The sequence below is a fragment of the Apium graveolens genome, chromosome 1 (assembly GCF_009905375.1).
Source record: "Apium graveolens cultivar Ventura chromosome 1, ASM990537v1, whole genome shotgun sequence".
NCBI lineage: Eukaryota > Viridiplantae > Streptophyta > Magnoliopsida > Apiales > Apiaceae > Apium > Apium graveolens.
The window spans coordinates 134,441,536-134,456,749 of record NC_133647.1 but is presented as its reverse complement, the minus strand read 5'-3'; the positions used below and the strand labels follow the sequence as shown (position 1 = coordinate 134,456,749).

Below are 15,214 nucleotides of genomic sequence, written 5' to 3'. Positions count from 1 at the left end.
CAATTCTACCTTCTACAAAACCAAATTTGCAGCAGATTGTTAGAATCAACACTTCTCAGCAAAAACACTATCAAAGCTCTGCAGAATTTTTCTTGTAGAGTTAGTTGATTTCATTTATTAAAATTAAGGAGAGAAGTGCTGCACAATTTATTTCACACCAATTAAAGCCATATAAACTTGTAACACTCATTATTTGAAGCTCTCTTGATTGTATTTAATATCTTTTGATAGAAGTTTTAAATTCTTAGAGTGATAGATAGAACCCTAGATTGATAGATATTATTTTGGTTCTCTCTATATTGTTGCTTCGAATTATTTATATTCGGAGTTGTAAGCAAACCTTTACGGTTTAATTTCTTAGTAATAAGAATTATTCTGTGAATCTCTTAGTGTTTGTTTATTTCTTTTTTGAGGTTTATTTTCCGCTGTAATTAATTTTAAGAAAACGAAGAACATACATTCACCCCCCTATGTATGTATATTTGGACCTAACATGATTTTATCCTTGGGATCCATTGGGTACTTTGTTGGATCGCAATCCTTCATACCTGTTTTTTCTATGATTTTCTTGGCATAAGACGATTGTTTCAACACGATATGATCTGGTTTTACTCCACCTCGATCCCCAGATAATAGCTAAGCCTTCCCAAGTCTGTCACCTCAAATATGACTCCCATCTCCAACTTGAACTCTTCGATCTTGGTAACATTAGCTCCAGTTACTAAAATATCATCAACATATACGGCTATGATTAAGCAGCCATCCCCCTTTCCTCGTGTATATACTGCATTTTCATATGGGCAGCATATGAAACCTAGACCTTCAAGGCATTGGTTGAATTTTGCATACCTGGCCCTTGGCGCCTGTCATAGGCCATATAAAGCTTTGGTTAGTTTGTACACCAAATCTTCATGGCCCTGTTTCTTGTATCCTTCTGGCTGTGAAACATATACATCTTCATTAATCTCACCATTGAGAAATGCAGTTTTTACATCTAAATGGTAAACCTGCCAATTCCTTTTTACAGATAAAGCCAGCAGTAAACGGACGGTTTCAAGTCGAGTTACTGGAGCATAAACTTCTTCATAGTCAATACCATGTTCTTGAGCGTATCCCTTGGCCACGAGTCGAGCCTTGTGCTTTGTCACCTTACCAGTAGCATCCCTTTTTAGCTTAAATATCTATTTTAAACCAATCTCTTTCTGTCCTGGTGGCACTTTAACGAGTGTCCAAGTGCCATTTTTTCAATAGAATCAATTTGTTCTTCCATGGCTCGACACCAATTTTGATCATATACTACCTCCTTGTAGTTTGCTGGCTCTTTTATTCCCATCAAATACAATTCCTCGTCCAGTGTTATTTGCAGAGGCTTCGATCGAGCAAGTGCAAGTAAATGCCTTGAAGCGGGCATAAAGTGCGTCTTAATAAGTCTTTGCTCCAAAAATGTACCACAAATGAGGGAGAGCTGCTGGAATCCTTATTTATGATTTCGTGCCGAACCCGGTAAACGAACAAATAGGTGGTCTTTCCGGAAATGTTAAACAAAAGTTTTCCCCTCGCATCTCGGTCACTTTTAATTTTTCGTTCTTTCATAATCCACAGGGTACTTCTTCTGTATCATTATATATATCCGAGATCAGTCTGCTTCATTTTGGAGTTACACTGTCATTGTAATTCTCAGCTCTCAAGTCTTGTGTTGTAGATGGTGACACTGGACTCCCATGTTGGGTTTCATTTTCTGCATCCTGATTTTCTTCCCCACCTTCTCCATCATTCATCAACATATCATCAATCACAAAAGTATTCATTTGTTCATCTTCACAAATTTCTGTCTTCTCCCATGGCCAAGCTTTCTTTTCTTCAAATATAACGTCTTTACTCACATGTATCCGTTTCTCCTTAGGATTATACAATCCGTAAGCCTTGCTACCAGGCTCCTTTCCAAGGTTGACAACACAAACACTACGATCGTCTAATTTTGAAGTGAAATGCCTAGGAACCTTCATGTGCAACACAACCAAAAACACGAAGATGTGCAATATCCGGTTTTTGCCCAGTCCATGCTTCATAGGGAGTAATTCCTATCAAAGCTCTAGTTGGAAATCGATTCAAAACATATAATGTGTGTCTAACAGCTTCCCCCCAAAATGTGGCTGGTAAATTCATCTCCTTCAACAGGTTTCGAGCCATCTCCATGACTGTGCTATTACGGCATTCCACCATATCGTTCTGCTGAGGTGTGTAAGGAGCAATGTAGTGTCTCCTTATACCACTTCTTTCATAATACAAACTGAATTCATTTGAATTAAACTCACCCCCTATTAGTTCTAAATGTTGTAATTCTTCGTTCTGGCCCGGTTTTAACTAAAACCTTAAAAAATTTAAAAGCATTAAAGGGCTCACTTTTACTCTTAAGCAAATATACCCACATGGAATGACAAAATCATCAACCAACAAGAATACACCTGGATTACCAACTGTTGTCTCAGGCATGATCGGACCACAAAGGTCACCATGCACAAGTTCAAGGACTTTTGCTGCACTGAAGGTTGATTTTGTTGGCATTTGCTTCCTCGTTTGCTTTGACAGTAGAATTCCCACACATACATCCTTTGGTTGAGTGATATTACTAAATCCCTTCACCATTTTCTCCTTGGCCATTAGTGACATTTCCTGGTAATTTATGTGTCCCAAGCGGGCATGACACAATTTGGAAACCTCTTCCATTTTTGACAATAAACATTGTGGTTTTCCAGATTCGATGATCAGTTTGTAGAGTCTGTTTGCTGATCTTGACCTTCATCGATAAATTTCCCTTCTCTTCATGAACCCATATGTACTCACCCTTAATAGTAATTCGATTTCCCTCTTCAGCCAATTGACCCAGACTAATGATATTGCTACGAAGGCTGGGTATGAAATAGACCTCCTTGAGAACTCGTTCATCTCCATTCTTACACATGAGAACAATTCATCCCTTTTCTCTTATCTCTACAGCTGATCTATCTCCAAATTTAACTTGTCCAGTAACACCTTCGTCCAAAGTATAGAATTTTAATTTTTGTCCAGACATATGGTTGTTGGCGCCATTATCAAGATACCACAAGTTTGATTCCTCCTGACTGTTCTCACAATTGTTTCTTAGCAGAGGCCTCACCTTACTTTCATCAAGTACCATCAATTCCCTTTCATTTTTTGTGTGCTCAGCTAGCAGCAGAGCTGGTTCTTCATCATCTATCCTCGTTAGATTTGCTTCTGGTTATTTATCTCTGAATCGCCTTGGTTTTCTGCACTCTGCTGCAAAGTGTCCATAGATGTTGCAATTAAAGCACCTGATTTTGCTTTTATCTAGCACTCCTCATCCACTGAGACCTGAACTTTGTCCCTCAGTTCCTCCATTTCCAGTCCGTTTGAGCCATTCTTCTCTTGTGAAAAGCAATTTTCCTTCCTCATTTTCTCTTTTTCGCCATTCCTCTTTAGTAAGCATGAGCCTTGTTTCACCTGTGTCTGTCTTTCCTTTTACTCTTTCTTCGTGTGCCTTCAACGAACCCATAGCCTCTTCCACGATCATAGTCTCCAAGTCTCTAAATTGCTCCAAAGTGGAGGTGCTCTGTAGAAACTTGGGCGGTACAGCTCTCAACAATCGTTTCACCACATATGATTTATTCATTTCCTCTCCCAGTGCCCGTATATTGGTCACAAGTCCGTTGAGCCTCATATAGAAATTATCAAGCACATCTGTCTCTTTCATACTAAGAGATTCAAATTCAGCCTTAAGGGTTTGAACCCTCGCCTTTCTCACACGATATGCACCCTGACCGAGTGTTTTTATTGCTTCCCACGTTTCCTTTGTCGTTTTTCTATCTGCAACTGACAACAAGATTTCTTCTGGGATGCCTTGGTACAGCATGACTAAAGCGATCTTGTATGTTTTCTCCTAGATCTTGTCTGTTTTCTCCTCGGTCATTCCCTTTGGATCAGTTGGTTCGATTGCAACCCAGAAACCTTGAGCTTGCATATATACCTTCATTTTGAGTGCCCAAGCTGTGTAGTTGCCTCTTGAAAGCATTGGGTACATCAATCCAAATGACCCACCTTTTGTCTTGTTCATCTCTACGGTTGACATCCTTACTCTGATACCAAATTGTGGGAAATAAGATTTGATATAAAACAATTACTCTGTAAACAAGAATGCCAAGAACAGTTGTTTTATTATCCTCTGGGAAATACCAAATATATAAGACATACAAGAAATTACTATGCTAGAAAATAGGACCACACACCAACTACTTCCATACAATAACTCTGCTACTCTTATTTGTAAATGTTGCCTACAAATACTCATACTTGACAGCACGACCAATTCAGAGTTGAACTAAACAAACATCAAATAAATAACAATAAATTAAAACACTAAACAACACCCCCTCTCCCTCCCTCTCTCTCTCTCTTCCTCGTCGACTACAGCCCCCCACGACACCGCCACCAGCGGCAGCCGGCCGGCTGCCGTCTGGTCATACTCTGGCGAGCCCCTTTGTCGACAACTCTTTTCTGATTCGCACTCATCTCCTCCCGACAACTCTTTGTCGGCATCTCACTTAACCTTGGGACCTGCGATAGCGGAGTTGGTTCTTGCAATTCCAGTAGGAGAGCTCTTGCAGGAGCAGCTTCTCATATAAGTTATGATGCTCTCAACCAGAACAAAGTACCCTGCACCTAATGTGGCTCCTCTTATTATAATTGTGTAGCCTCCAAAAGAGCTAATCCCTATTAACATGACTATAGTGCTGCAGCGCAATGTGCACGCTATTAAACTACAGCTTCACCAGGTAAGAAAATGAAGATGCATGTATGGAATGTGCTTACAAACAATTAAGATGTAGGAATGTATAAAATTAACTAATTTCGTAACCATTTTTCTTGTGTGTGCCAATAGGCACATAATAAAATTATGTAATTTGTTTTATGGAATTTTTATGTCTTTATTGCTAGTTTAGCAGTCTGTCTATTGATTGCTTTGTGGATAAAATTGTAATGATGTTATAAAAGTTCTTCTATGCTAATATCAGTTTTTCATCCAAGTCACTACTAATCCCGTAGTATATAAAGGGGGTTAGGGGGAGCTGAGTTTATTAAGGAAGCGGCTAAGATGAAGATGGTGCAACTGTAATTCCTAGGATTCTGGAAATTTTTCGGTTTCCAGCCATTTTTTTAAAATTGGTTTTTCATTTTTTCGACCGCATGCGGTCAAATTTAAAGTCATAGTTTTGACCACTTTCGGTCGAATTAATTTTTGGGCGGGTTGTTTAAATTTTTTCAAAAAACTTAATTGTTTGGACTGGATTTTTGAATTTTAACCGAAAAATATAATTCAACCGGAAGTGGTTATATTTAGTAGCGGTTGTATATAGCCGGTCGTATTTATTGCTAAATTCAATCGGTTTACAAAATATTACTCAAGCGAATACGACCGGTTATTTAGCTACATACGACCAGAAAACCAGTTGTATTTACTATTTTTTGTAGTATTTTGTTATGATTATAATAAAAAGGTTATAATTGTTATACGATATTAAAAAATTTATTATTTCATTAAAATATATTATTGAGTTATATGGGAAATTAGATTATTGAGTTGAAATAAATATAAAAAATATAATTAAAAAATAGGTAAAATAATACATATAATATTATAAGTCATATAGAAGTAAAAGAAGAATAAAAATTATATATTTAAAGTTATAATGAAATAAAAAAAGGGTAAAATAAAAAATTGATGAAACCAAACATGTATCATATATTGAATTAACAATACATAAGGGAATTAAGAACACAAAGGTTAAAGCCAAAAAGATGAAACAAAAATAAAACCAAAATTAATAGGTAGAAGTATAAGGAAACAAAAATAAAACTAAACTTAATATAATGAACCGACATGTAGAAGTATAAGATAACAAAAATAAAACCAAATTTAATAAAATCATAATACAAGTAGAAGTATAACAGGATTAAGTAGTGTAATCAGAAGTTTAGTAAAATTAAAAACATAAAATAGTAAAATTAAAATATATACATGAATGAAAAAGTGAAACCAAAAGTTGGTAATATCAAAAATTGGTGAAACCAAAAAATTAATAGTATAATTTAAAAAGGGGTTTATCTTATTAATAAAACTTATTAATGCATGTGTTTGCCAAGAGTCTAATTATTGTTATTATAAAATAATATTATTTTTTGTTAAGATGTCAATATATGATATATTATACAATATAGATTTATTACATATACTCATGTATATAGTTTTGGTAATTGGATTGCAGGCTGTGAACAATCTAGTTTAACAATAAATAAATTAAAATATAGGATATAAAATATAAAATGTAATTATATAATATTATTAAAAAATATTAATAATAAAAGCAATTCTAAAACTTATTCAACATATATAGCAACTTTGTAGCAATTATTTTTCAACTTGCAGCCGTAGCCTTAATTTAATGGGATGGCGTGCCATTCAGGAGTTATTGACACAATTATCAATTCCAGTAACCGATGCAGGATTGCACGTTACTTTGTATATATATAAGGGAGAGACATAGCAGCAAGCTCAATAAAATATGAAACTGAAAGGATATAAAATTCAATTTTGCTGTTTATAAGCTAGACATCTATTGTTCCATGGCGGAAACATTCAGTGTGTTGTTCTCTTTGTCTTGTGTAAACCTTCTTATAGTATTGCTTCTGTCCTGCAACTGTGTTGACTCACGATCAATCATTAGAAAACTACCAGGTTTTGATGGCCTTCTTCCATTCAAACTCGAAACTGGGTAACTTCATTTCTTCTTCCCTTCATGCTGATTTTATGACATATAACAATATTTTTGTAAGTGTAAGATGTTTGCTTTTATTGCTTTTATACTAGTCCCTCTCTCCGGCGCTTATAGTTGTCATTTTTTTATTTTTTAGCAGTACTTAAATAAACCAACCTTTGATCAAAAATTAAAACCCTATCAATTTCCTTAGTTTTTAGAAAATGATAATTATATATTAAAAAAATTCAGTTATATAATATATAATAATTTCAATATCAATTTAATCACACTAATAATTAGAGAAGTGGTGTAGGGGAGTAGTATGCATGTGTTCCACCAAGAACACACTATGTATCCTTATTACAAGTCATATATATATATATATATATATATATATATATATATTGCGTGGAAGAGCACACACATGCCATGGATACGTATATGTGATGCACTGATTGTACTCAAATTTGTGTCAAATGAATGCAGTTACACCGAAATAGGAGAAAATGATGAAATAGAGTTATTTTATTACTTTGTGGAGTCTGAAAGGAACCCTAGAGAGGACCCTCTGGTGGTTTGGATCGCCGGTGGTCCGGGTTGTTCAGCTCTTCGTGCCTTTTTCTACGAAATCGGTAAATTAACTGACTCTAATGTGTATATATATATATATATATATCATTTTCTGATTCTTAAATTTGATTTAAAGTTCTATATATATAATTTGTATGCATGCAGGACCTTTTAATTTTGACTATACAAGGTCCAGAGGGAAAAAGCCAGTCTTGGAATTGAACCCTTTTTCATGGACAAAGGTTTATACATTTACTAACTATCCTGGACAAAGGACGTATTGAGAACAACTGAAGTTATTTGATTTGATGTACCTAAAACAAATCTTAACTATACAGGTTTCGAATGTTATATATTTGGACACACCAGTAGGAGCTGGATTTTCGTATGCAAAAACTTCTGATGCTTCAAAAACAAGTGACACGTTATCATCAAAACATGTGTACCATTTTCTCAGAAAGGTAAGTTTTTCGCAACAATTCTCATAGAACTAGTACGAGTAGTATGAAATTGTTAAATATATGATCTATTGGGGCCTTCCTCTAGCACCTTAAGATTTTACATGAATTGGTTACTCAACATGGTATCAGTTTAGGCTGGGGAGAACTAAGGTTCGATTCCCAGCCACCCCTAACATTCTCACAATTTAATGTGGACACTAAAGACAAATAATGCCTCAAAGATGGGCGTGGTGTTCCACTTTTCCACCCATCCTATTGGGGTCTTCCTCGAGCTGGTTACTCAGCAGAAATCTACAGCTTGCTGCTCCCTGGCTTCCGTTAGATGTTTTAGAAACAAAGTGCACATAACTAGGACCGCCAACCCCACAACATTCAATGAGGTCTTCATTAAACAGGAAAAGGATAGAGAAACTTCAAGCAGGGGAATGGCGGAAAATTGAATGAATTTCGAAAAAATATAGGAAAATATTATTTTGAGAGCAATTTTTTTGTTTTGTGAAAAAATAGTGTGAAATTATTAAATTATTCTTAACTTAATTTTTTGAAAAGATGTTTATTGTGGACATTTTTATATTTTCACTCTTTCTTTGCTATAAAAACATAAAAATTACTCGGAAAATAATATTTTCCAAAAATAAACAAGTATAGTGAACATTTATAAGAAAAAAAGAGTGGAAGGAATATGATATGATTTTCGGTTATCCAGGTTTCGACAAAAATTGATTGGTAATGTACGATTAAAGTTTGTTTTGAATGAGATTTAAATTAAGTGATATCAAATCGATATCAATTCTTAAATTATATGGATACCCTGTACTTACAAGCTGTAAATGTAACAACAATCTAGTCACGAAAATTTTAGCAAATAGGTTTAACAAAGGAGACAAATCAATCTATCCAGCTCTTAATATTTTGACTTTGGAATTTTTAGTGTAGGTGAAAATTTTTATTTAGCTGGGGAGGTGTAAATTCCCAATTTATTTGTGACAAAAGAAATGGAAATTATTTAAAAAAGTTTTTTTATTTATGTAACTTAAAATGCACAAAAATTCGAAATCATTTATATGTATATGTATATAGACAAATACTCAAATATAAACCAATAATAGAATAAAAACTACAAACCAATAACAAGCCAAATGTATAATTCAGTTCTCTCTCCTCCATGTGCAATATATATATTCATGTATATATTTTCCCCTTCATTTTTAATTTGACTTTTCCCGTTAGTCGGTTAATTTTTTTTTAAAAAAAATAACTTTACCTTATATTTTCTCCATCTCCTACTCATCGATTGGCATAACATATTTGCTATATTTTGATGACAAAACAGTATTTAAGCATACCTGAATCACTAAGCTGAAATCAGTACTATATCAGGAACCGGTGCATTTTAGTGATTCTCGTAGGCATAATTAGTGATTTATCGCCGAAATGTATCAAATATAGTATTCATAATGATTGTTGGACGATGTACAAAAATATAGTGAAGTTAGATTTTAAAAAGAGATCACCAATTAACGGTAAAAATTCAATTAAAAATGGAGGGAATTAGGTGGAGTTGTGTGTGGGAGGGTATATTTAAATAGGGTGTGGTGGAGTTTGTAGTTTCTATTTTAATTTAGTTTGTAGTGGAGTAACACTCAATGTGTGTGTATATATATATATATATTTGGACTTTTGTTCGAATATGAACTTCCCTAAAAATAAAAACTAAAAACCTCCTTATTTAGCACTACCCACCCACCTTACTTTCACTTCCCCCGACACTTCTCTATTTAAATTCCCCCGACACTTCTTTATTTCAAAACAACCCAAATGTCAAAACCACGCCCCAGAACTTATCCAACCGCGCCACCGCCATCACCCACGTCGATTCCTTTCAATTTTTCTCATGTAATTTCTCTCTTAATTTTCTCTAAACATTTTTTTGATGACCTCTTTCTTCCCCACCTTTTTCTCTCTCCCTTCCCCAGCTCTCACTACACGTAATAATTACTGTATTAATAGTTATTGTTAGTGATTTTTGTTTGATATTATGGGTGTTGCTCAGTGACGGCGGTAAACTGATTGGAGGTGGTGATGGCGGTGAGATATGAGGCAGTAGTATAATAGTTGTGTATAACATTTAATGACTCTGCGTCAAGTTTTAATGATTTTTAAATATAAATCAGTGATTTGAATATCACTTATGAGTGATTAGTGTAAGATAAATTAGTGATTTCAGCGCTAGTCCAGTACTTCAGTACTTCAGTAATTATCCAATCTCCACCCTTGAACCTATCCACCCGTTACTACCACCTTCACACTCCACTACCGCCATCATCTCGTCCGCCATCACCCCCTTGTCCATCGCCACCCCATCGATTCACTCAAATATCCCCATTTTTCTTTTTAGTTTCTCTAAACTTTCTTTTTTTGATTATCTCTCTCTTCCCTACCGCTCTCTCTTTTTTCCATCTCTCCACACACATAGTAATTATTATATTAATAGTTATAGTTAGTGATTTCTAATTGACATTATGGTTGTTGTCTGGTGTATCTCGTTTATACTATATGGTAATATTTATAATATAAGTTGGTTGTTTGTGTTATACAAATTAATGATTGTCGTCGTACGATTTAGTGATTTAAGCGTAGATCTGGTGATTTATTTCATAAAATTTGATATTTGTATTCATATATCATGTTCAAATTTGAGAATTGGTGAGTTTACTGAAAATTGGTAGTTGTTGTTGGTAATTGTTAATAATTTTATATTTCATATATTCCCCCCTTATTTTACAGTAATCGTTCAAAATTTCACTCACCAATACATTTGTGGCATGTACATTCAACTCCGACCTTTTTCATCATTTTATATTATACAAGTTAGTGATTTATGTAATATAAACAACGATGGATCGAAAATTTTGGCGTTAGGTCATGGTGGCGGATGGATGTAGATCAGAGATGATGGTGGAGGTAGATCAGAGATGACGGTCAAATAGAAACGCTCCGTAAATTAAAAACTAAAAACTCCCACACTATAGTATCCATTTATCTCACTTTGACGTTTACTGTATCCTCAACCCCCAAACACCAAAATCTCACCCTTGGACATATCCACCAGCCACCAACAACATCACCCCCAACCACTATCAACCCCACCACCGCCATCACCCCTTTCTCCACCTCCACCCTTTAGTTCCCATCCAATTTCTCCATTTTCTCTGAATTTTTCTTTTTTTTATTACCATCATTTTCCCCACCTCTCTGTCTCTCTTCCTCACCTCTCTCTAAACGTAAAAATTATTGTATTAATAGGTATAGTTAGTGATTTTTGTTTGAAATTATGGTTGTCGCACGATGATCATGGTGAATTTATTGAAGGTGACGGTGACACTGAGATATGCGGTAGTGGTATAATCTTTGCATATAATATATAATAATTCAGTATCAATTTTTAGTGTTTTTTAAAATATAAATTGGTGATTTTTATAACACATATTAGTGATTTATGTAAGCAAATTAATGATTTCAGCATTAACCAATTAACCGGGTAATCCACTAACTTGCGTGATATAAAATAGTGATTTCAGTTTAAATCTAATACGGTGGTGATGAGTATTATAAAATAATAATTTTAGTTTAGATCATATATGGTGGTGATGATAGTGATGGTGTATATATAAAATGGTATATGTATATACATTTATTATCGTGTGCACATGAAGATAAAGATGGGAGAAAAGAAATATATATGTTAAAATAATGATTAATATTGAGCATATTGGGCTGGCTTGGACTGCTGGTGCGCCTGGTCTCTTGGTTCTTAATTTTTATTTTAAATCTGTTTCTATTTAATAAGGACACTAAATATATATAAAATTTAGAACTTAGTCGTTAGGAACATGTTGATGATGGAATCTTATACTCACATTAGTTCATTATATTTCTAACGAACATTATAAAATTAAATGCATCAAGTTTTTATATTAGCCTAGAATTGTGAAATATAACTTTAAAGTTGTAGAAAACATTAATTTGTTCATAATAAGAATATGTTATTAAACTTTGTATATGCATTATATATATATGCATATATTAATAATAAAGTACGTTTTATAACATGAAAACATTAAGGTATGATTTATAAGAAATAGTCAGATTTTCTCTATCACGGTTACATTATTGATAAATTTTTATGATATTTATATTTCTTTTGGAATTAAGTATCTTCTGTGATTAGATGATGTATATTTCACATATTTTTATATGTATTACATTACTAGCACTAATGAGAAATAACTATATATGTACTGCAGTGGTTAACTGATCATCCCAGATTTATGAGCAATCCTTTGTACATTGCTGGTGTATCCTACTCGGGTGTAGTTATTCCAATTATTACTCAAGAGATTTACAATGGTGTGTATATATATATATGTATATCTTTGTTAAAATATTAATCTTTATTTAAACTTAAATAACTTTCTATTATTTTAACTCTAATTAATTTTTTAATTTTTGCAGGGAATAAAGCTGGAAATAAGCCCCAAGTTAACATTAAAGTAAGTTCATTGTAATTTATGATTAGTTGTGTTTTACAATAAGGTAAATCACATTAGCATTTAAAGGAATGAATTATATTGAGTTAAGTAATCAATTCTTGTCTTTAACGAGATTTTAAATTATTCAACTCTCCCACAATCTACTATTGACTGACTTGACAAGAGTGCACAGATATCTAAATTAAACAAATGAAATGGTAGGACTCGAAATGAAACACTATTTTAAACTGAGTTATGCAACCATGTTAGGTATAGCTCATCCAAAAAAGTTTGAAGTTGTTAAATAATCTATGGCTCTAAAATCAGAAAGTGGTAGGGTAAAACCTTCAATCGTTTTATTGAAAAACCGGAATAAGATTATAACATAAACCACCAAACAGACAACAACATAAATATATTTAAATATCGAGGGTGGTAAGACTTGAACCTGGGATCACTTCCTAAACCGAACTCTAGTACAATGTTAATTAACCAACTCATCTAAAATTTTAAGGTATTTAAGAAAGTCTTAATAATAGTATTCAACAAAAGTAAACTCCCCGCACATTCCTATTCTATTCAAAATTATTGAAAGGTATTATTGTTGATTAATTTTATTCTTATCTTTTCAGGGATACATGATTGGAAATCCTCTAACAGATAGGAATATAGACTTCAACTCTAGGATTCCATATGCTAATCGAATGGCACTATTATCCGGTCCACTCTATGAGGTAAATCTATCTCTTTATATGTGTGTGTATGTGTGTCTGAATTTTTAGTTTCCTGCCATTGAAAACAAGTTTACAATAATTCTGTATATATTTTATAAAAATTCAGTCGATCAAAGGAAATTGTTTGGATGATTACATGAATCCGGAGAATGCATTATGTGCAAGAGATCTTACTGGAGTGGATGAGGTATCCATCTTGATACGTAGGAATATATGCACAAATTTGTATTGCCAAACTTTCACTAAATTTGTTAGGGTTTGATTTAATTTATATTATTATAATCTAACGTAACTTCTAAGTTCTAATTAATAGATTTTTTTCATGGTCTAAAATTTTATTTAAACATCTATTGCAGTGCCTCGGGTTGATAAATGGGTACCACATATTGGAACCTAGTTGTGGTTCATTTGAGAGTACTAGAGGACCTAATTCAAATCCATTGCGATTACCTCAACTACCGAAGCAACATTGTCGAGTAATTATTTATCTTTACAAAATTAATAATTATCTATAAATTCTTGTAATTACACGTTCGTTTATTATTCTACATTTTACACAGGGTGACAATTATGTATACAATTTCTTATGGGCTAATGATAAAGATGTGCAAAGGGCTCTCGGCATTCATCAGGTATGTAGTTGTATGGATTAAACATGCATGCACACACATACAATGATTTCATTTTATGATCCTGGATGAAATGCATTCAGTTTTCACTAAATACATGTATATGAGTGCAGGGGATAATAAAAGAGTATGAAGAATGTAACACGGACCACTATTCAATCGGAAAAAATGATACCAACACATATTCATATAATGTTGCAAGTTCTGTCTCTTACCACATAAACTTGACCCAAAAAAATTGTCGAGCTCTAATTTTCAGGTATTTTATCTCCACACCTAAGTTCATTATATAGCATCAGAACTTTTTCAACACTATATAGTATATATAAATCTTTATATCTATGGTTATTTTGATATGTGTAGTGGTGATCATGACTTGGTTATTCCTTATATTGGCACCGAAAGATGGATACATTCTCTCAATATAACTCTACAAAGCAGATGGGCACCCTGGTTTGTTAATAGTGAAGTAGCAGGGTTTGACTTCTAACTTACGTTATATATACGTACAAGAACTTGTTAAAACCCTTTTTAATATGAAAAAGATAATTAAGATCTTATATATTAAAATCTCTATATCATTTAAAAATTTTAAATTTAAAAAATATGTTATACTGAAATTTGAAACTCAAATATATATATATATATATATATTTAATTATGCTAAGTGCATACCTTGGTTGATTTTATTATTTACAGATATAGGACAACATTTTCGCGTGACGATTATTCTTTAACATTTGCTACTGTCAAGGTAAGAAAAATATGTATCCTCAGGTAAATTAGCATCAAGTCGATATGTATATGTAAATATATTTAGTTATTTTATTTGTTTCAATATATACAGGGTGCAGGCCACGCAGCTCCAGAGTATAAGCCTGCAGAATGTCTTGCCATGGTGGATCGATGGCTCGCCCATTATCCTCTTTAGTGCCTTTGATAATTTATAAGCTCTTATACGTGCTTTTAGTTGTTTTTTTAATTATTCCTGTCGGACTTGTATTTCATTAGCTTTTTGTGCAATATTTATGTAAGATGTAAGAATTAAGAATACAAAGATATCTATTATGTTGTAATCTTATCGGTACAAATTAAAGAAACATGGATAAATTATGTAGCTATTTAACACAGACTCGAATAATGTATGAGTAAATTCAAATTTTAGATTAAATATCTACAATTATAATTTATATATTTTCTTCATCTTAAGATATATATACGTAGGGTCTGGATCTAATTAATAGAAATAAGTTTATGCTGGAATTTAGTTCTGAACCAATTAATCACAATTTTTACCTTCGCAAATCACCCGTTGGTACATCATAAATTCCTATTTTTTTATAAAAGTTCTCTTGAATATAAATCGATTTTTATATGGTGTACCATGGACACATAATAAGTTCTTATGTGCCATTTTCTAATTAGTCTTTGACATATTAATAATGATGGATCTCTATGTATGCACAAAAATTGTTA

The 15,214-nt window shown here is 33.1% G+C and overlaps 1 protein-coding gene across 1 annotated transcript; it reads left to right on the top strand.

The window, feature by feature from the left end:
* The first annotated feature begins 6,678 nt into the window (after positions 1-6,678).
* LOC141706806 (serine carboxypeptidase-like 17) lies at positions 6,679-14,859 on the top strand. Its single transcript, XM_074509648.1, has 14 exons — positions 6,679-6,827; positions 7,299-7,444; positions 7,548-7,624; positions 7,721-7,843; positions 12,151-12,253; positions 12,359-12,396; positions 13,008-13,109; positions 13,216-13,296; positions 13,466-13,585; positions 13,670-13,741; positions 13,852-13,997; positions 14,102-14,215; positions 14,438-14,492; positions 14,586-14,859. Exons 1-14 carry the CDS (start codon positions 6,679-6,681, stop codon positions 14,667-14,669), a joined length of 1,410 nt encoding a protein of 469 aa, XP_074365749.1. The 3' UTR covers positions 14,670-14,859.
* The last annotated feature ends 355 nt before the right edge of the window (positions 14,860-15,214 follow it).